Source organism: Spermophilus citellus (genome assembly GCF_964194105.1).
Source record: "Spermophilus citellus genome assembly, chromosome: 4".
NCBI classification, from domain to species: domain Eukaryota; kingdom Metazoa; phylum Chordata; class Mammalia; order Rodentia; family Sciuridae; genus Spermophilus; species Spermophilus citellus.
Genome location: NC_138185.1, coordinates 106,328,251 through 106,349,135, shown reverse-complemented (window position 1 = coordinate 106,349,135; position 20,885 = coordinate 106,328,251). Strand labels below are relative to the sequence as shown.

The window sequence follows — 20,885 nt, the reverse complement described above, 5'->3', positions numbered from 1 at the left end:
GCCTGAAGAATTTCCATTTCTCCATGAATTCATTTAGGGCCAACTAAAAGAATTATGGGATTTCCCCTCTAGGCTCCAGGGACTAAAACTTAAGTCAGAGACAAGAGAAAGAGAATTTAATAAAAAGAAGCTATGCTACAAAATAATATATTCCTAGATGAATATTCTATATTCTATATTCCTAGATGAAACTGATTATCCTATGAAGGCATATATGAAATAAGTACAAATGCAATAAGATTCTTGCTTTTCTGGGTACAAAATATGAGGTTTACAGTGATAGCTGACTGCTTCCCTACTGATTTTGATTCCTGAGCTACATGCCACAGGGAAAAACAAAAGTTGAAAACAGTCCCTGACATTTGTTTCAAAGAATTGAGGATATAGCATACATGAGAGGCAATCAATGAAACAATATTGATTATGAATTGCTTTGAAGAAGATGGATGATGGGTATGTGGATATTCATGATACCATTCCCTACAAGGATTTAGAAGTTTCCACTATGTAGTATTAAAAAGAAAAGTTCCCTACCTTCAAGGAGCTAACATTCTTGAAAAATAAGATAAATGACACACTGAGGCCATGTATAATTAAATACATAATGACAGGTATTGGTAATAACTGCTATTAAATTCAGAGTAAAAAAATTATTTCATTGTTATTACTATCATACATTATTGGTGGAACTGAAAAAAAATTAGTACAACTACTCTAGAAAGCAGTACGGAGACTCCTCAAAAAAACTAGGAATGGAATCACCACTTGAGCCAGCTATCCCATTCCTCAGTTATTTATCCAAAAGAACTAAAATCAGCAGACTTATAGTGATACAGCCACTTCAATATTTATAGCAGTATAATTCACAATAGCCCAGATACTAACAGATGATTAGGTAAAGAAAATGTGATATATACACACAGTGAAGCTTTACTCAGTCATAAAGAAGAGTGAAATTTTTGCATTTGCTGGTAAATGGATAGAACTGGAGAACACCATTTTAAGTGAAATAAGCCAGACTCAGAAATTTTCTATCAAAGGCTCAATATTTTCTTTCATGTGGAAGAGCAAAAAAAGAAAGGGGGAAAAAAAAGTGGTATTGGGGGAATCCCACAAAAACAGAAGAGAAATCAGTGGAGTAAAGGAAGGAAACTGAGGGGGAGGGAGGAGGGACAGGGATAAGGAGGAATGGTGAAATGAAACTGACCAAACTATACTGTGTGCATATATGAACATACCACAGTAATTTCACCGTGTGTGTGGGGGGGAGGGGGCACTAATTTTAAAAAATATAAAAGTAAATAGAAAGCAAACCAGTAGAGGAAAGGGAACAGAGGGAGGGAAAAGGGGAGAGAAAGGGGAAGTACTGAGGACTGAATTGGAACAAAATTATATTCTACACTTATATAATGACATCAAAATGAACCCCAATGTTATCCACAACTATAATGTACTAATAAAAAATTTTATTTCTAACAGGTTGGAATGGTGAAGAAGCCAGTGATGAAAGTTAGGCCTCAAAGTGAAGAGAAGGGGAGAGGGAAAACCATTCTGGCTCAAGGAAACAAAGGAAAACAGGATTTTCTACTCATTGGGGGGAATATTTTGCTTGGAAAGAGGGTTCACATTTATTTAGCTTACACTCAACTTCTGAATAATAAAAAGCCAATGAACTTTTTAATAGAAGGATAAACATGATGAATGCAAAGTTTAATTATGTTTATATTTGTGGTCCTCCTGTGGGATCCAATATTCACAGTAGAAAAATCAAGATCTAACCACTGCCAAACATCCTGCCATGCCTATGTGAGAGCTCCAACTCTCTAAGGCTCTCAGGGAGGAAGGCCGATAGTGGATTTTAGGAAGAGAGTCTTTTATACATTTCCTGAGCTAAAGAAACTCTTAAAAAGAATCACATCCTAGAAATTATGCCTAATGAACGGTCAAAAGGAAGAAGAGCTGAGAAATTCCACATTTCTGTTGGGGGCAGGGTATAGGGCCACTGAGACTACTGGTCCTTACTTGACAACTTCTCTAATTCAAGATAATGTTGTGTGTGGTGTTTGGATATATCTCCAGCTCAGCATCAACAGGATAAGCTAATAAATATGAAAGCAACATAAAAAGGCGGTAACAAGTGAAGTAGACAGACAACACCACCCATGGCTATTTCCAGCCTATAAGTTCACAGACTAACTAAAGTAGCTATCTCTATTCTGAGGTGTCAGTCCACAATACAGCACTTTTAAAAAGCAGTAATAAATTGTAAATGGCAAGCTCAAGGGAAAAAAGGAAGTAAGGCAGGAAAAACAGTACAGCACAGTAGAAACAGCTCTGGCCAAGGGCAAAGAAAACAAGATCTTGGACCTAGTTGAACCAACACATGTGACTTTTTTTTAATTGTCATCACAACAGTAGACAGCATACCTAGCATGCTCAAGGCCATGGGTTCACATTTGGAAAGAGGGTTCACATTTATTTAGCTTATACTCAACTTCTGAATAATAAAAAGCCAATGAACTTTTTAATAGAAGGATAAACATGATGAATGCAAAGTTTAATTATGTTTATATAATTAAACAAATAAAAGTCATATAATTTCTTTGTACTTCAGTTTCTCTGTCTATAGAACTTGAATCTCATTTATTTTAGAGAGGGAAGGAGAGATGGCCTGAGCTGGTTCATTTTGCCTATGTGTCTATTTTTATTACAACAATGATTCTGCTTAATCTTATACTTTTGGGTTCTTCTTCCTGAATGTTTATTCTCAAAATCCCCTGAACTAAATGGTATCATTCGTCTTTTACAGACAAAAAAACTGAGGCCCCAAAGGTTTTATTTCATTTATTATTTATTTTTTTAAAGAGAGAGAGAGAGAGAGAGAGAGAGAGAGAGAGAGAAAATTTTTTAATATTTTATTTTTTAATTTTCAGTGGACACAACATCTTTATTTTTATGTGGTGCTGAGGATCAAATGAACCCAGCACCCCGGGCATGCCAGGTGAGCGTGTTACCGCTTAAACCACATCCCCAGCCCCCCAAAGGGTTTTGCTACGAGCAAAAAAAAAAAAAAAAAAAAAAAAAAACCAACACAAGTCTCAATTACCTCCTCCCTCTCTCTTATAATAAGTAATTTCCAATATACTGGCAATTGCTAATAATTGGCTATCTCAGCTTCTGTTACCCTGAAATAGAGCTAAGGTGTAGAATTATATATTATAGAATTATAATACCTAAAATCCTGATACTACCTGAAAACATGCCATACCCTCAAAAACACAGGTTGTTTTATATTCATAGTACTGCCCTGAGTACATCCTAGGAACATGATGAAGGCACTGTGAATTTAATCAGGTCAATAACTGTCACTTTCCTTCTGGATGTAGACCACCTAAAAGAAAATTTCAATGCTTACCTATCCACAGCTCTGTCTAACAAATAAAACAGAGCCTGAAGTACCACATGCTGGACCGACTTGTGGGGGTGATGCAATCTGGCAGTAAAGAGGGCAATGGAAGCTCCTGTTGGGTCCCGAACATTCTAAAGCAAATAAAATAAGAAATACTTAAAACTCAAACAGAAAAATCACAATAATCACTAAGACTTATACAGATAAAAGATGTAATACATAAAAAAAAAGATGCTGGCAATACTTCCTTGACTTGCACCAATCACTCTGGAGAGGGAAGAATGTTAGTATCATTCCATGCCTGATTCTCTCAGCACTTGCTGAACCACATTCTTGTTGTAAGAAAATAAAATACATTTTCTTTGATCTTCAACTGTAGAGTGATCAAAGGATAATTCTGCATTACTTTGTAACTAATTTCCCAAGCAGGATAACAAAACAAACAATCAGAAGGAGAGAATCATAAAACAGAACCATGGTTTCCACACTTCCTCCAAAGTACCATCATATACTTATCCAAGAGGCCAAGAGGTCTCTTATAAGTAGGGAGCTTCCAATAAATAAGGGAGGATGTGTTCTGATATATTATATACCCATCTCAAGGCCTTGACTAACCTTAACATACCAATGAAAAAACTTTTGTAAGTCTTACTATACATCCAATTCTCCATAATTCAATGATTCAACTACTATAAGTAATTCTAGTAAATACTTATTAGTAATTCAATTACTATAATAATTTTGTGCCAAACAGCATGGCTACTCCACAATCTGCTCCTGACTGTGGATAAGCTTCTAGGAACAAAGTCCAAAATGGTCAACAGCTATAAAAGGGAGTCACAAGGCAATATAAGGTAGGTCCACAGACTCACTAAAATGGTGAATTTTCCACTGAGGATCTCAGAACGGAGAGGTTCCTCATGAGGTTTCAGCTTCACAATACCTTCCTTCCTTCGGGTTTCCTAAATAGGAAACACAACAAGATGAATATGAAAATATTTTACATACAGGACAGCTTCATGAAACCAACAAATTTTAGAGCTAAGGGAAGTCAGAAGTAAACTAAATTATGAACTCCTTTGTCACTTCTTCCAGGCCAGCTAGCATTATCAGAACTTCTGTCCAAATCTACCTTATTATTCCCTGAGATAGTATATTTTTCTCTCAATCAGTAAGAATCCTCTCCCTAAGCCCAAACAATCCATAATATTAGGATACAGGATCAAGTGCAGCAGCACTGACATTACACAAAGACATGGAAACATAGACCCAGAAATTGTCTGGATACATACATTCTCAAACATCTTCCAGGATTAGGCCTCTCCTATCTTAAATAGGAGCCTTCCCTCCACTTGAAAATCATTTTTCCCCCCAGTACTGGGGATTGAACCCAGAGCACGTTATCACTGAGTTACATCCCCAGCCCTTTTTCTTTTCTGTAAGTGGACACAGTACCTTTATTTTATTTTTATGTGACGCTGAGGATCAAACCCAGTGCTTCATGCATGCTAAGCAAGCACTCTACCTCTGAGCCACAACCCCAGCACCCCCAGCCCTTTTTCTACATTTTTTTAAATTTTAAAATGGTGTCTCACTAAGCTTGTCACACTATGATGACAAGTATTCAATTATCAGTTTCTTCTGTGGGCTTTTCTTTCTTTTGTACTGGGACTTGTACCTAGGGTCTGGCACATGTTGGACAAGTGCTCTACATCTGAGCTACACCCCAGCTCTTTTTATCTTGAGACAGGGTCTAAGTTGCTGAGGCTGGCATCAAATTTGCAATCCTCCTACCTCAGCCTTCCAAGTAGCCAGGATTATAGCTAGGATTCTGTGTGCCACCATACCCAGCTATATGAGCATTTGTTCATTAATTTAGTCATTCACTGGTTTATTCATTTTGCCAATTTTTATAAAGCAATTATTATGTGCTTTAATTTAGCTCAGTGCCTGGCAAATAAAAATAACTATGTTTTGTTTGTGTTCTTCTCCTCTCTCTCCCTAAAATCAAATTCAAGTACCTTTAGAGACAAAGCAGCAAGTAAAGACAATATTTGTGGTGACATCACAGGAGAGTGCATGACCTATAACCTACCCAAGGCATTCTCAATTTTCAAAATAATACTGTACCAAAGAAAGAAGAAAAAGTCTATGGTTAGATTCTAACCCTATAAATCTTCCCATTCCTCACACCTTCCCAATATGACCTCCATCCATTCCCAAGGCTCCAATATTCAGTTCTACTTTGGTCATACCGTGATCTCTATTTCTAGTATGGACTTCTTTTCTTAAGCCTAGATTCATATTCCAACCACTAAAAGATATGTCTATTTGGATACCTCAAAGGCACTTCAAACTTAACACAGAAAAACTAAACTCAAAATCTCCTTCTCTCCACACACCTATACCCACTTCAGTGTAAAATAAATACCTCCACCATTTACCCCAACATGCAAGTCAAAACTCTGAAATCCTTGATTCTTCTTTCCTCATACCAGTTTGAGTAACTTATAAGTCTTCCCACTTCTCTCCACCTCCTCTTACATTATCCTTATTAATACTGCAATCATCTGCCCTTGTAAGTACAATAGCCTTTCAATTGGTCTGTCTCTAATACAGTGCAGCCCTTTTATCCATTTTCCAAAGCACAGTGAGGAAAAAATCTTTCCAGAATACCAATATGACTAATTCATTTCACTGCTTATACCTTTAGTGAACTTCTCTGCCCTTCAGAAATCAGATACTCTCTAATCTGGCCCTAATTATCTCTGCTACTCAATCTCTTTCCTTGCCCCCCAACTTCTACTTAACATTCTGATTCAGCTGAATTTCTTTCTTTCCATTGAACATTTGAACTTGCTGTTCTCTGCCACACTCTTCAATCTGCTTGATTCTTATTCATCTTTCAGATCTTAGTTTACAAATCCTTTCAGTTAGGAAAGCTTTTCTGACTCGCCTAACTAAATGTGCTCCCAGGGAACCCAGTGCTGCTTTCTCATGACATTTCTATAATTGTTTACTCTCTCCTTCTAAATAGTAATCTTTGGGCTGAGGATGTAGCTCAGCAGTGGAGCACTTGAACAAGGCCCTGGGATGAATCAATCCCCAGCATTACAGTGGGGAAAAAAAAGGTCAACTTTGCAACTGGAACATAGTAGGTATACAATGAATAAGTTTATAAATATTGAATATACTGAATGACCCACAAGATAGGTATAAGTGAGCTTCAGTCCTAAGCTAATTCTAATATTGTTATCCCAAATATTTTAATTTATAGAGATTTTATATCTTTTCAGAACAATTTTCTGGCCCCTAAATATAGATTGCTTTAAAGGACACTGCTGAGGAAGCAAATTAAAACACAGAATTGGGAATCAGAAGTTATGTTCCATTTGTGTACAATGTGTAAAAATACATTCCATTGTCATGTATAACTAATTAGAATAAATTTTAAAAATGAAAAAATACAGAATCAAAGACTGAGCCCTTTTAAAAACAAAAAAATAGGAGCTGGGGCTGTAGCTCAGTGGCAGAGCATTTGCCTAGCTCATATGAGGCACTGGGTTTGATACTCAGCACCACATAAAAATAAATATAAAGGTATGCTGTCCTTCTACAACTACAAAAAAAATTAAAAAATATATAAAAATTTTAAAAAGTGAAAATGTTGGTTGATTTGTATAAAGGTACTGTTAAGATATAGACCTAGGTAATACAGTTACTCTTCTTTTCCAGGACTAGGGCTACCTTCCTAAATAAAGCTCAGCATTCATCTGAATGACAGGTTTTCAAACTCCCAGAGATCATGAAAACCAGTGGAATAAATGGGGCAGGTAGCCAAAGTGAAGAGCTATGACTCAAACTCCAACAAGTGTGAACAACTATCCCACCACCAGGATGATATCAGGTTACCTCCTTAGCTTCAGTCATTAAAAGCACCATCCGGTTCTATAACAAACTTTAGGCATATAAGCGTTATTTCCAGGAGCTGCTCTGCCCAGCGTCAGCTCTCACAGTATCACTCTTCTTGGATATTGATCGACTTTTCATGGCAGGAAAAGGGGGCAATTAAAGAAGCAATGTATGTGCAGTATATTAAAAGAAAACAACACTGAAAAAGCCCAAAGCCCAACCATAGAGGTGTCTACTCCAAGCCACATACTCTGTAGGAGTGGAACAACTCCACAGCGCGGAGCACGTCAAACTTCCTGGCCATGAGGAACTTGACAGCCACATTCCAAGAGAGTGGGGAAACGTTGTACTGAACTGTCCACTTGTTAATCTCTTCCAAAAACTGCTTGGTGGCCTGTTTGACAAAGAAAGTGATAACAATTAGTAAAAAGCATTTAAGGAACCAAAAAACAAACAAATAGGCAAAAGCTATCATTCTTTTCCCAAGTAAGACTATATCCAAAGTTTACTACAGAAAGCAGGAAAAGACACAAGATAGAATCAGGTCTGAAACCAAATAAAGTTAAAATTTATGCAACACAAAGAAGCTAGAATTAGGTTCAGAGAACAGGACTTCTTAGCATATGGAAAAGTCATGAGGGGAGATCAGAGCTCCCACATGAGATATAAATAATTGGTCTCAAAGGGTGGGGTAGAACGGAGAAGATATCACAATTTTTTTATTGTTGTTGCTTTTTAGTTTTGGTGGGGACTGAAAACAGGGGTGCTCTACCAGTGAGCAATATATGCCCAGTACTTTATATTCTAGATAGGGTCCTTCTAAGTTGCTGAGGGTCTCTCCAAATCGTTGAGACTGGCTTTGAACTTGCAATCCTCCTGCAACACCCTCCATAGTTTCTAGGATTACAGGTATGTGCCACCATGCCTGGCTGTGTTGTTTTTTAAGGGGGAAAAAAAGTATCTGGGTCCTCTGAGGGATTATATTATATAATGCAGTGTAGTATAGCAGTCTTAGAGGCTATTTTGGTCCCACAAGCCAACTGGACACAGCAAAACAATCAGAAAATGATTTGGGCTTTGGAATTAACAGAACTATTTGACAGCAGCAAAACTATTAAGAAGAATTTAAATTAAAAGGCCAAACTGGGCTGGGTTGTGGCTAAGTAGAAGAGTGCTTGCCTAGCACATATGAGGCACTGGGTTTGATCCCAAGCACCACATAAAAATAAATAAAATAAAGGCATCGTGTCCATCTACAACTAAAAATATTTGAGAAAAAAAAAGGCCAAACTATTCTTTGTGCTGACCCCATAAGACCTTCCAAGCTTTACACTGCAGCCTAAAGATTGGGCACTAGGATGCAAAGAATAATTAGTAGGCTCTAGCCTCTCTGGATAGTGATTTTGGGGAAAGCAACTAAAGGGGGGGGGGGTAGGGATTTTTCATTTTTGCTGTCTGACCTCAAGCAAGAAATGTTTGTCTCTAGAATTGATCTTAGTCCTATTTCTCCTTACATTATAACTGATTTTCATTCTAGCCAAACTACTCTTCTACTCCTTCATTTTAGAATGATTTGAATCAAGATTTTGAGCATGTATTCTCTGAATTGCTAAAGACTTTCTACATAGCTATTATGCCCCTTCACACTAGAAACTTTTCTCAGCTATTAATCCACAATGTGATCAACCTGATGAGAATTCTGAATTTTAACCATATTCCTATTATCAATCAGCTTTAAGTTAAGATGTTATTATTTAACATTCGTTATTAAGCATCTACTATTTGTTAAGCTATATCAATGCTCAGACGTATAAGTAATAGCTGGGTGCACTATTGCACACCTGTAATCCCAGCTTTTCAGGAGGATTAGGCAGGAGGATTCCGAGTTCAAGGCCAGCCTGGTAAACTTAACAAGACCCTGTCTCAAATAAAATTAAAAAGGGCTGGAGATGTAGCTCAGAGATAGAGTACACCTGGGTTTAATCCCAAGTTTTTTTTGGGGGGTGGGTAGTATAAGTAATACAAAAATGAGGTTTGCTTCAGAATTTCATTTTAAAACAGTCAGGTACAATGGCACATGTCTGCAATTCCAACTACTCCGGAGACTGAGGCAGGAAGATCTCAAGTTCAAGGCCACTCTGGACAACTTAGCAAGATCCTGTTCAAAATAAAAAATAAAGGGCTGGGGACATAGCTCAGTGGTCCAGCAGCCCTGGATTCAATTCCAGTACTTCCCCCAAAATAAATAAATCAAATAATTTAATTTAATTAACCTAAAGTAGCTGGGGATGTTACTCAGTGATTTGCAAGGCCCAAGGTTCAATCCCCAGGACCACCAAACAAAACAAAAAACTTAACTACATGATCATGGGCAAGGTCAATCTCTCTTCACAAAATTTTTGAGTTGAAAAATAAGGGGAGAAAGGGTAATGGCAATGACCTACTTCAGAGTCTTGGCAATAAGTTCTACCTTGCAAATACAATCCAAATTGCTACATATTATTTAAACAACTAACAAACCAAAATTCCAGGAGAGTCAGCAATACCTCTAACAGAGCACCTGACTCTTCCCTCAATTTCTAGGAAAGGACAAAGAAACTTTATAAACTAGGGAAAAGTCTAAGAGGCCTGAAGCTGCACCTAAGCTTTAAAGCCTTACAACTAAGGCAATATAATTTACATCACTGGAAATGGAAAGAACCAGCAAAGACAATCAGGCAAAGTACATGAAAATAGTCAAGAAATAAAGGTCATGAAGCAAAGCTTTCAGAAGATCATTTTGGCTCAGAGTCAGTTGAAGTCAGACGAAAGAAATGAGTCCCAGAGAAGACAACAGGGCAAACTTAGATCTTGTCCAAGAAAACATCTAAGATGTCTCCATGGATGAGTGCCCAGCATTAGAATGAGGAAAGACCAAAGGGAAAAGAAGTGGGCACAGAAAGATCCCAGTAACAAAACTCATCAGAGGATCAAAAGTTTAAGGCCAGCCTCAGCAATTTAGTGAAGCCCTAAGCAACTTAGTGAGACTTTGTCTAAAAATAAAAAATAAAAAGGGCTGGGGATGTGATTCAGTGGTTAAATACCCCTGGGTTCAATCCTTGGGTAACCCCCCCCCACGCCACCCCCACCCCAAAGGAAAAAAAGAAAAAAAAAAAAAAAACTCCTCAGAAAGCTTTCCAGAAGACTTTTATGTTTGGGGCTATAATAGGTCTGAACCCCAGAGTACTCTCCCACTGAGCTATAATCTGAGACAGGATCTCACTAAATTGCCAACACTGGCGTAAAAACTTCTGCCTCAGTCTCCCAAGGACCAGGGATTACAGTAACATACCACTGTGCATAGCAAATAAACATATTATCTTTTAAACCCAGTCCTCTACTGGGCTTATCTGATGTTGCTCGTAGAATAAAGTACCAGAATAATAAAACATACTTTCCCCACTGCTTAGCTAAGTATACAATATGTTTAATAAAAATAATTGACAAATTAGGTTGGGGTATGGCTCAATGGTAGAGTGCTTGCCTAGCATGTGCAAGACCTTAAATTCAATCCTTTTCACTGGAAGAAAGGAAGGGAGGGATAAATCAGTATACAGGTTGAAGCAGAACACCTAAATGACCAGGAGGTAAGATGAGCTCATCATATACCCAACTGTTAAGATAATTATTTGGGGGGTTTTGGTATTAGATTTTTTTTTGTTCTTTTTCTTGGGGGGAAGGGTACAAGGGATTGAATGAAGAGGGTTTTTTTTTTAACCACTGAGCTACATCTCCATCCCTTTTATATTTTCAGAAAAGACCTCCCTAAGCTGCTTAGGGCCTCACAAGTTGCTAGATTACAGGCATGCATTACTTTGCTTTTTTTTTTGGATACTGAAGATTGAACGCTGGGATAGATTACCACTGAACCACATCTCTAGCCCTTTTTATTTTTAGACAGGGTCTTGCTAAATTGCTTAGGGTATCACTAAATTGCTAAAGCCAGTCTCAAATTTGTAATCCTCCTTCCTCAGCCTCTTGATTCACTGGGATTACAGGTGTGCACTCCTACACACAGCTGGATTTCAAGTTTTAATATTTAACATTATTACTTTAGGAATTCATTTTCTCAAATCAACAACAGAGTACTAATTACATAAAAATACATAAATATAAAAGTAGTTCTCCATTTTCTGGTGGGGAGAGGAGGAAAACAATCCAAGTATAACTTCTAGAACAGTCAAGTTTTTTGTTTTAATTATATTAAACTGTGATCGTCCCATTTATTAGCTCTAATTTATATATTTAAAGAAACATTATTAGATAACTGCTACAATTTATGAATGTAAGGTGCCATTATTGAGTAAACAGATCCCTCCAAAAAGGATGGATGTGTCCCTTCTCTCACCAATTAATGAAGCAGTAATAAACATTTAGTCTGAGTTCATTATTAGATGACACACTGCTACAAACTCTTATCCACACTAATGTTTACTTTGTGACATGTGAGGTGGTTAGAACACACCAACAATCTAACAATCAACAACAAGCTTGGCTTGGTCTTCCGGTGAATACTGATCTTGTCTGTCTGAATCAGGTGATCTGACATTGTGGCATCTTCTGTACTTGTTACAAAGTAAACATGGTGGCCACTGTCCCTGCACCTGACTTGGGCTTCTTCTATAGATAACTGTCACTCACTTATGTTGATCCTGTTGCCCAAAATCACAAAAGGAAAGCTTTTCCCAGCTCTTTTACATCTGCAGAAAATATGAATTCTTTCTTCCAGTTATTTAAGTTCTGGAAGCTCGGTGAATCATCAACATTAAAAGTCAGCAGGCAACAGCTAGAACCTCTGTAAAATGGTGTTCTTGGGCTTCCAAATGGCTCTTGACCAGCTGTGTCTTAAATCTGCATGGTAACAAAATGTCCACCCACCTCAAAATCTTGGTTTAAAAATTCCACACCTATTGTATGGAAGAGCTGGGCATTAAGCTTATTAGTTTTATATCTGTTCATGGGGAACTCTTCCCACCTCCACATCTCACAGTAGAATTACTTTAAAAAGCAATGATTTTCCTGCCAGTTAATCTTACAAGTTTTTTTTAATCTTTATTTTTTAGTTTTAGTGGACACAATATCTTTATTTTATTTTTATATGGTGCTGAGAATTGAACCCAGTGCCTCACACATGCTAGGCAAGCATGCTACCATTTGAGCCACATCCCCAGCCCCAATCTTACAAGTTTTGACTTCAGAACCCTTAATAGTTCAGTTCAAGCATCACTACCTCGTAGGATTGTTGGGAAGATTCACTCAGGTTATGGGACAAAAATGTTCTGTCACAGTGCCAAGCTCATTAGAGCAGTGCAAGAACAGAAAGAGGGCCGGGGTCTGGGTAAGCAAGAGGGGACAGCAATGGCAATACCCGACTCCAGTTCTGGCTACTCCAGCCTGGATGAAGGGAACAACATGGCCACCAGCCTAGGTAGGATAGGGGTGGTAGAGAACTTTTCATTTTTCATAAATAAACTATGCCCTAAGAAAAAGGTACACAGGTTTCACATACTTCCTTCAAAGTACATCTTGCCTTCCTCTTTTAATAAACTCAGTTGTTCAAAAGTTCTAAATGTCCTGTAGCTTACAAGAGCTGTTGCCTTGAACTGACCTCTGTCCCCCTGCTGGTCAGGATGTTATTCTTGGCCTTAAGCAGGGGAACAATTCCTCCTGGTTTGGCCTGACCAGGCCTTGCATGAAGAGAGTCCAGTGTACTGTAAACACTGATGTGATATTTACAGATACAAAACATACACACACCACCTGCTCTCTTCAGCCTTTAAGTTACTCTCCTGCATCCCTATCCCTCTGAAAAAGATGGACCTTTGAAAGGAGTCATTAACAACCTTTTTCTAGAAAACTAATCAGATTTCCATCACTGTTTGCACATGGATTCAACATCATAACCACTGAATACAGACGGATTTGTAATCCAGCTGGTTACTAGAAAAAGAGTCCTAGCAACTTTAATGAACAGCATACTCTTTGGGAGGGATAAGTAAAATTCTTCAAATTAATATTCTGTGATTTTCCTGGTGAAATAATGGGCCAAAAGATAAGTTGCAACTTAGAAAATATTTCAACTCAAGGTCAGTGGTTTCAGTGTATCTAGGCTTATGATAAGCATGAGTTGCTGACACCTGGCAATTAAGGCGTGGTCACAGTTTTAAACAGTTTTGGTCTTTAAGAAAAGGTCTGGGGCTGGGGCTGTGTAGCTCAGTGGTAGAGTGCCTGCCTCACATATGCGAGGCACTGGGTTTGATCTTCAGCACCACATAAAAATAAATAAATAAAGATACTGTGTCCATCTACAACTTAAAAAAAAAAAAAGCAAATTAAAAAAAAAAAAAAAGAAAAGGTCTCAATTCATATATAGAAAAAATTAATATTACCACAACCTGCTCCAACCAACTTTTCCAACAAAGGTAAGATTTGTCCCAGCATAGACAAAAGGCTCTCTATAATTACATACTTCTCCTATAATCGTATTAAAAAAAAACAAAACAAAAAAAAACAGCCAGACACAGTGGCACACTCAGGAAGTAATCCTAGCCACTCACAGAAGCGAGGCAGGAAGACCACAAGTTCAAGGCCAGCCATAGCAACTTAGTGAGACCCCACCTCAAAATAAAAAGGGCTGGGGTGGGGCTGGGGATGTGGCTCAAGCGGTAGCGCGCTCGCCTGGCATGCGTGCGGCCCGGGTTCGATTCTCAGCACCACATACCAACAAAGATGTTGTGTCCACCGAGAACTAAAAAATAAATATTAAAAAATTCTCTCTCTCTCTCTCTCTCTCTCTCCCTTTCTCCTCTCTCACTAAAAAAAAAAAAAAAAAAAAAAAAAAAGGGCTGGGGTGTAGCTCAGTGGTAGAACACCCCTGGGTTCAATCCCCAGTACTGTAAATAAGTAAAAACAAGTTTTCTGACTAAGATCATGGAGCTAAAAATACTAGAGAACCTGCTATAAAACAGATGAGCGTTTCAAAGAGAATAAAACCAACAACATGGTCTCTGTGTTACATCAAACTCCCAAAAATAGCTACAATTTGGAGATGAGTTTTAGGCAAAGGGTTAACTATCCAAAAGATCAAGGAATGTGTTGGTACTCTCACTTTCACAGGTTGTACCTAAATCCTATGTTCCAAGACAACCTTGAGAGAAAGTGAAAAGCCAGAACTAAGAAAACTGCTCCTGAAATAAATGAAAAACTTTCTCCTGAGTTTTTAGCCACTTAATGAACCATCAAAAAATTAATCTAGGGGCTGGGGATGTGGCTCAAGCGGTAGCGCGCTCGCCTGGCATGCGTGCGGCCCGGGTTCGATCCTCAGCACCACATACCAACAAAGATGTTGTGTCCGCCGAGAATTAAAAAATAAATATTAAAAATTCTCTCTCTCTCTCTCTCGCTCTCTCTCCTCTCTCACTCTCTCTCACTCTCTCTTTAAAAAAAAAAAAATTAATCTAGTGTGGGTTTGTGAATCAGAAAGAACCCATCCTTCCCATTTTTGTGTGCTATTTGGACAAGTCATTTAACCAGTCTGGGGATCAATTTCCTCATCTGGAAAGATAAGGCTGAATGAGACAATAAACAAGAAAGCATTTACTGTATCTGGCACAAGGTAGTCTCTAAATGGAAGACTATTTATTCCCTTTCTTCTTTACTCCAGTCACTAACAGTCACACTAAAATTTCTTTCAATAGAGTTCCTTAGAATCACATGCCCTCTCTTTCTTTAGCCTATATAATTCAATCTCTCTAACAAAAGTGTGTACTTAAATGTTAGAAAACTCCAATATGTATTCAACTCCAAAAAAGTTTCTAAAGGTGCCAGATATGGTGGCACACACCTGTATTCCCCCAGAGATTCAAGAGAATGAAGCAGGATTCCAAATCCCAGCCTGGACAACTCAGTGAGACTCTGTCACAAAATAAAAAATAAAAAACAAAAGCTGGGGGCTTCAATTGTGGCTCAGCGGTAGAATGCTTGCCTAGCATATGTGAGACCATGGGTTCAATTCTCAACACCACATATAAATAAACAAAATAAATGTCTATTGACAACTTAAAAAACAACAAAAAAACACAGCTGGGCTGCAACTCAGTGGTACAATGCCCCTAGGTTTACACACTTATACACACACACACACACACACACACACACACACACACACACAGTCTCTAAAGAACCAATTCCTCCTCATTCATGCTCTGTGGCCATACAGAAACAACTGCAGCCAGGAATCCTTTTCTCCCTACTATCCCACTACAGTGGCAGCTCCAGGGATTAACATGACCATCCTGAACACAATTCTTTCTAACATCATCAAACTAATGATTACCTGCCATTATAATAAAGGAAGTACTTAATATATACATTATAATAAAGGAAAAATACAATGCAAAAAATACAGTTAGGCTGGGCTTGGTGGAGCACACCTATAAACCCACCAGCTTATGAAGTTGAGGCAGGAGGTCACAAATTTGAGGCCAGCCTTAGCAATTATAGTGAGGCCTAAGCAACTCAGTGAGACCCTGTCTCAAAATAAAAATAAAATTTGGAGATGTGGCCCAGTGGTTAAGACCCTTGGGTTCAACCCCTCGTACCCACCCCAAAACAAAAAGGCCAGGCACAATGGCAAACTCAGCTTGGAGGCGAAGGCAAGAGAATCACAAGTTAAAAGCCAGTCTCAGCAATTCAGCAAGGCCCTAAGCAACTCATCAAGACCCTATCTCTAAATAAAATATTAAAAAGAGCTGGGAATGTGGCTCAGTAGATAATCGCCCCTGGGTTCCAATCCCTGGTACCAAAAAAGAAAGAGAGAGAAAAAAAAGAAAAAAAGGAAAAAAGCAGTTACGCATCTTGCACTGAATACTTAAATAAAGAAAATGAGGGGCTGGGGTTGTGGCTCAGCAGTAGAGCGTTTGCCTAGCACGTGCAAGGCACTGGGTTCGATACTCAGCACCACATAAAAATAAATAAATAAATAAATAAATAAAATGTATTGTGTCCAACTACAACTAAAAAAAGAATGAAAATGATTGAATATAATACACCATGTCTTTTTTTTTTTTTAGCAAATTTGAGGCTACCTCCGTTATTTCAAGACATATGCTATTTCCCCATTATTCTCTGACAAATGCATTAGTAAAACTACTTTCCCCTCTTGCCTGTTTTCCCATCTTTACTTCATTGTGAATTACTGCCTTTTTGTGTCTATTAATCCCTCAGTCCACATCAATCTGCTAGGAAGCAGAATCTAAGCAAACACATACTAGTTTGTGTTAAGGCAGCAAGGAGAGGTTTACTGAATTTCTAAATTAAAAATACAATTTTCCATTAGCACTGTTACTGCACCAAACATGGAAATAAACCTAGTCTCTTTAAATTAATATTTACTGGTTTATCCCGAATATTTTCTTTTTATCAGGAAAATACTGCCTTATCTTAAAATGTGATTTTTAAACTGGGCAATGGTGTCTGGTGTTTTTTGTTTTTCCCACTGTTAAGAATTAAACCCAGGGTCGTTTTGCCATCGAGCTTCATCTCCAGTCCTTATATTATATGAGACAGCGTCTCACTAAATTGCCCAGGCTGGCCTCAAACTTGCTATATCCTCTTGTCTCCAGCTTCCTGAGTTGCTGGGATTATAGGCACCTGTCTGAAGCAATGCTGTTTTATAGTGCCTTACTTTATTAGGGATTGAAGAGGGTTTAAAAAACTTTTCTGATTTTATGATGCTATGAAACAATGATAATGGAAACTTTGAGGGGGAATAATCCCATCCATATAGCTGCTTGCTTGCTGCTGTTTTGTTTTGTTTTGTTTTGACATATTGGGATTGGATCCAATGACCTCACATGCTAGGTAACTGCTCTACCCTACATTACACCACTAGTCCCTCATCTCTTAATGATTTAAAAACTAAAATCAACAGAAAATGCTAATAAATACATAACTTTATAATTATGTCCCTACAATCACCAAAAGAAGTGAGGGGGAAGGGAGAAAATTAAAAGGGAAAAAAAAAGCCAGATACAATAAAGCATACCTCTAATGGAGGCAGGAAAAATCAAAAGTTTAAGTCCAGCCTGAAAATTTGGCAAGACTCTATCCCAAAACTTTAAAAAGGACTGAAGATTCAGCTCTAAGGAGCACCACTGGATTCAATCCCCAGTGGGGTGGGGCCTTGAAGGAAGGGAAGAGCTTCAGGGAAGGCTAGAAGAAAGGATTCTACTGGTATCTACTGTTTTAGTTGAGAAAATAATTTCCTCTCTGACAACCCTCTAGGATTAGCAGCAGTAATATTTCTCTTCAAAGCAACAGTACAGTAGAGCTCTTTCAGGGATGCAGTCATAGTCAAGAATTTACAAGTATTGCCAAGGGCCTATTCTATGCTAAGATTATAGAAGCTGTGGAGAAGATACAATATAAAAACTCCATTCTGGGGCTGGGGTTGTGGCTGGCGGTAGAGTGCACACCTAGCACGTGGGAGGCCCTGGGTTCGATCTTCAGCACCACATAAAAACAAATAAATAAAATAAAGGTATTGTGTCCAACTACAACTAAAAAAATAAATAAACATAAAAAAAAAACTCCATTCTGACAAGTCGAAGCTTCCTACACCTGTAATTCCAGCTACTAGGGAAACTAAGGCAGAAAGATCACAAGTTCCAGGCTAGCTGGTGGAACTTAGCAATAAAATAAAAAAGGCTACAATTAATAAATGGGCAAATAAACAGACACTTATCAAAACAAGATATACAAATGGCCAATAAGTATATTAAAAACTGTTCAACATCTATAGCAATTAACGAAATGCAAATCAAAATTACACTGGGATTTCATCTCACTCCAGGTAGAATGGCACCCATCAAGAATACAAACAATAAGCCAGATGCATTGATGCATTCCTGTAATCCCATCAATTTGGGAGGTAGAGGTAGGAGAATTGCAAGTTCAATGCTGGCCTCAGCAACTCAGGGAGATCCTCTGCAACTTAGCTGTCCCAAATAAAAAGGACTGGGGATGTAGCTCAATGGTAAAGTACCCCTGGGTTTAAACCCAGTAGAAAGGAAGGAAGGAAGAAAGGAACGAACGAACGAAGGAAGGAAATAAATTTTTAAATGGTGGAGAAGATATAAAGAAAAAGGTACACTTTTACACTGTTGGAAAGATTGTAAAATAGCACAGCCTCCATTAGAATCAGTTTGGAGTTTCCTCAAAAGAATAGGAATGGAACAAAAATAAATGCTAGGGCCAAATACCCATGAAGAAAGACCTAATATCCACCTCCTGAGAAACCAAATGAGGATGGTTCCAAAACTGGAAACTGTTCTATGTATTACAGCAATCACTATGTAAGAATCAAAGAAGAAAAAACTGCTATTAAAGGATTAACATCACACTAGAAAGGAACAATAGGAAACCAGCTCTCCAAAAGTCCAATGCTTCAGGCAACACCAAAGGACCAGAATTAATAGATTTATTAATCATTAAAAGTCCCTCAGTGCTAATGACTTCCTACCATCAAGAAATGCAGAGTAGGGGCTGAGGTTGTAGCTCAGTGGTAGAGTGTTTGCCTCCCACCGGTAAGGCACTGGTTTTGATCCTCAGCACTACATAAAAAATAAATTAATTAAGATATTGTGTCCCTCAAAAAAAAAAAGAGTTAAAAAAAATAAATAAAAGTATAGGGGTAGGGTTTTCAGCATTCCATCAACCAAGTATGAAGGTCCCAGACCAGGAACAGCCTACCTCAAATATCTGACGTGCAGAAAATGTTCTGTTCTTTTCAAAATGTTATTTCTGTTTCCCTTGGCCCATGGGTCTCTTCCATACATAAGAAAGCATCAGGAAGGAAAGCAATTTAATCCATAATTGATAGAGGATTCCCCTAACATACTCCAAAAAGTATGGCCCAGTGAGAAACAACTACAGTAGCAACCATTTGTGAAGCATTTAAGACTCACCAAAGTGGGAACATATATTATATTCAACAGCCCTGGCAAGCTAAGTATTGTTAACCATATAAAGAAATCAGCAGGGCACAGTGACTGAGGTTCATCCCAGTGACTCTGGAGGCGAAAGCAGGGGAATCATAAGTTTGAGGCCAGCCCGGGCAACTGAACAAGACCATGTCTCAAAACAAAAAATTAAAAGGGATGGCAATGTAGCTCTGTGGTAAAGTACCTCTAAGTTCAATGCCCAGTATCTCTCTCTCTCTCTCTCTCTCACACACACACACACACACACACACTCAGTCTCTCTCTCTCTCCCTCCTGCCCTCCCTCTCTTTATCTCAAAGATTCACACAACATAGGCAAGCTGTCCAAGGGTGGTTTAATAAAGGGCACAACTGGTGTTCTGAGGTTTAAATCCAAGTGTTTTCAAATTGTGGAATAGAAAGATTGTAAGACACTTATCATTCATCTCATCAAGTAATACATGTTTGTTTATCTAGGCACAATATTACTCAGAAAGTATTCACAAGAAACTGGAAACATCTCTGAGGAGAACTGGGTGACTAGAGACACTGAAAGAAAGAGTATTTTCCCTCCTGTTTTGTTTGTTTTTTGAGGTAGAGTTCTTCCCCAGACTGGCCTTGAACTCCCTGAGTTCAAAGAATCTTCTTCCTTCAGTGTTCCCCATAGCTGGGATTACAGGCTCTTGCTCCTATATCTCATTTTTGTGTGTTGCTGGGGCTAGGACCCAAGGCTTTGGACCCTGTACATTCTAAAGTTTGATATCTATGACATTATCTACTCAAGATGCAGAAATAAACATACAATGTTTTGTTTGTTTACTGTACTGGAGATTGAACCCAGGGGCACTTTACCACTGAGTTACATCCCCAGCTATTTTTATTTTGAGACAGTCTCCCTAAACTGCTGAGGCTGGCCTCCAACTTGTGATCTTCCTGCCTTAGCATTCCAAGTTACTGGGATCACAGTGTGTGTGCACCACTACAGTGGCACAATATATTCATTTTATAAGCCTTTAACTAAAATATATATACTAGGAATTTCTGAACATAACATTTTTAAAAGAATTTTAAATTATACCATTAAATAATGTTTGTCGATGATCTTAATTTAAGATCAAAGGAAATGAGTCAGGGGTAAAGAATTATACATGCATCCCCCACCAATACTGGGGATTGAATCCAGGAGTGTTTTACCACTGACCACCACTACCCCAGCCCCTCACAGGGTCTTACTCAATTGCCCAGGCTGGCCTCAAACTTGCAATCTTCCTGCCTCAGCCTCCTGAGTTGCTAGGATTACAAGTGTATGCCACCATGTCCAGCTTTTAGCTTCTTTTATGAACCTCTAGAGCTAGTCAGGGATTCTCCAAGGCACTACAGAAGTGTGCCATTCTTACTTCCTGTTGGAGGCATTTGCCAATAACAAGCTGGCATCTCTAGTCTCAGGCTTAAAAGCCACTCTCCAGCAAAGGTTATCAAAAAGAATGAAGAACTGGGGCTGGGGATGTGGCTCAAGCGGTAGCGCGCTCGCCTGGCATGCGTGCG

At 38.4% G+C, this 20,885-nt stretch overlaps 1 protein-coding gene across 2 annotated transcripts in view; it reads right to left on the bottom strand.

Moving 5' to 3' along the window:
- The window catches only part of PTPN9 (protein tyrosine phosphatase non-receptor type 9), an 84,787-nt gene that overhangs the window by 41,600 nt on the left and 22,302 nt on the right, over positions 1-20,885 (bottom strand). For both annotated transcript variants that reach the window (XM_081292210.1, XM_081292209.1), the window contains exons 2-4: positions 7,572-7,715; positions 4,282-4,371; positions 3,416-3,540 (exon numbers count right to left, since the gene is read on the bottom strand). In XM_081292210.1, coding sequence (XP_081148336.1) covers positions 3,416-3,540; positions 4,282-4,371; positions 7,572-7,715 — 359 coding nt within the window. The remainder of the gene's footprint in view (positions 1-3,415; positions 3,541-4,281; positions 4,372-7,571; positions 7,716-20,885) is intronic.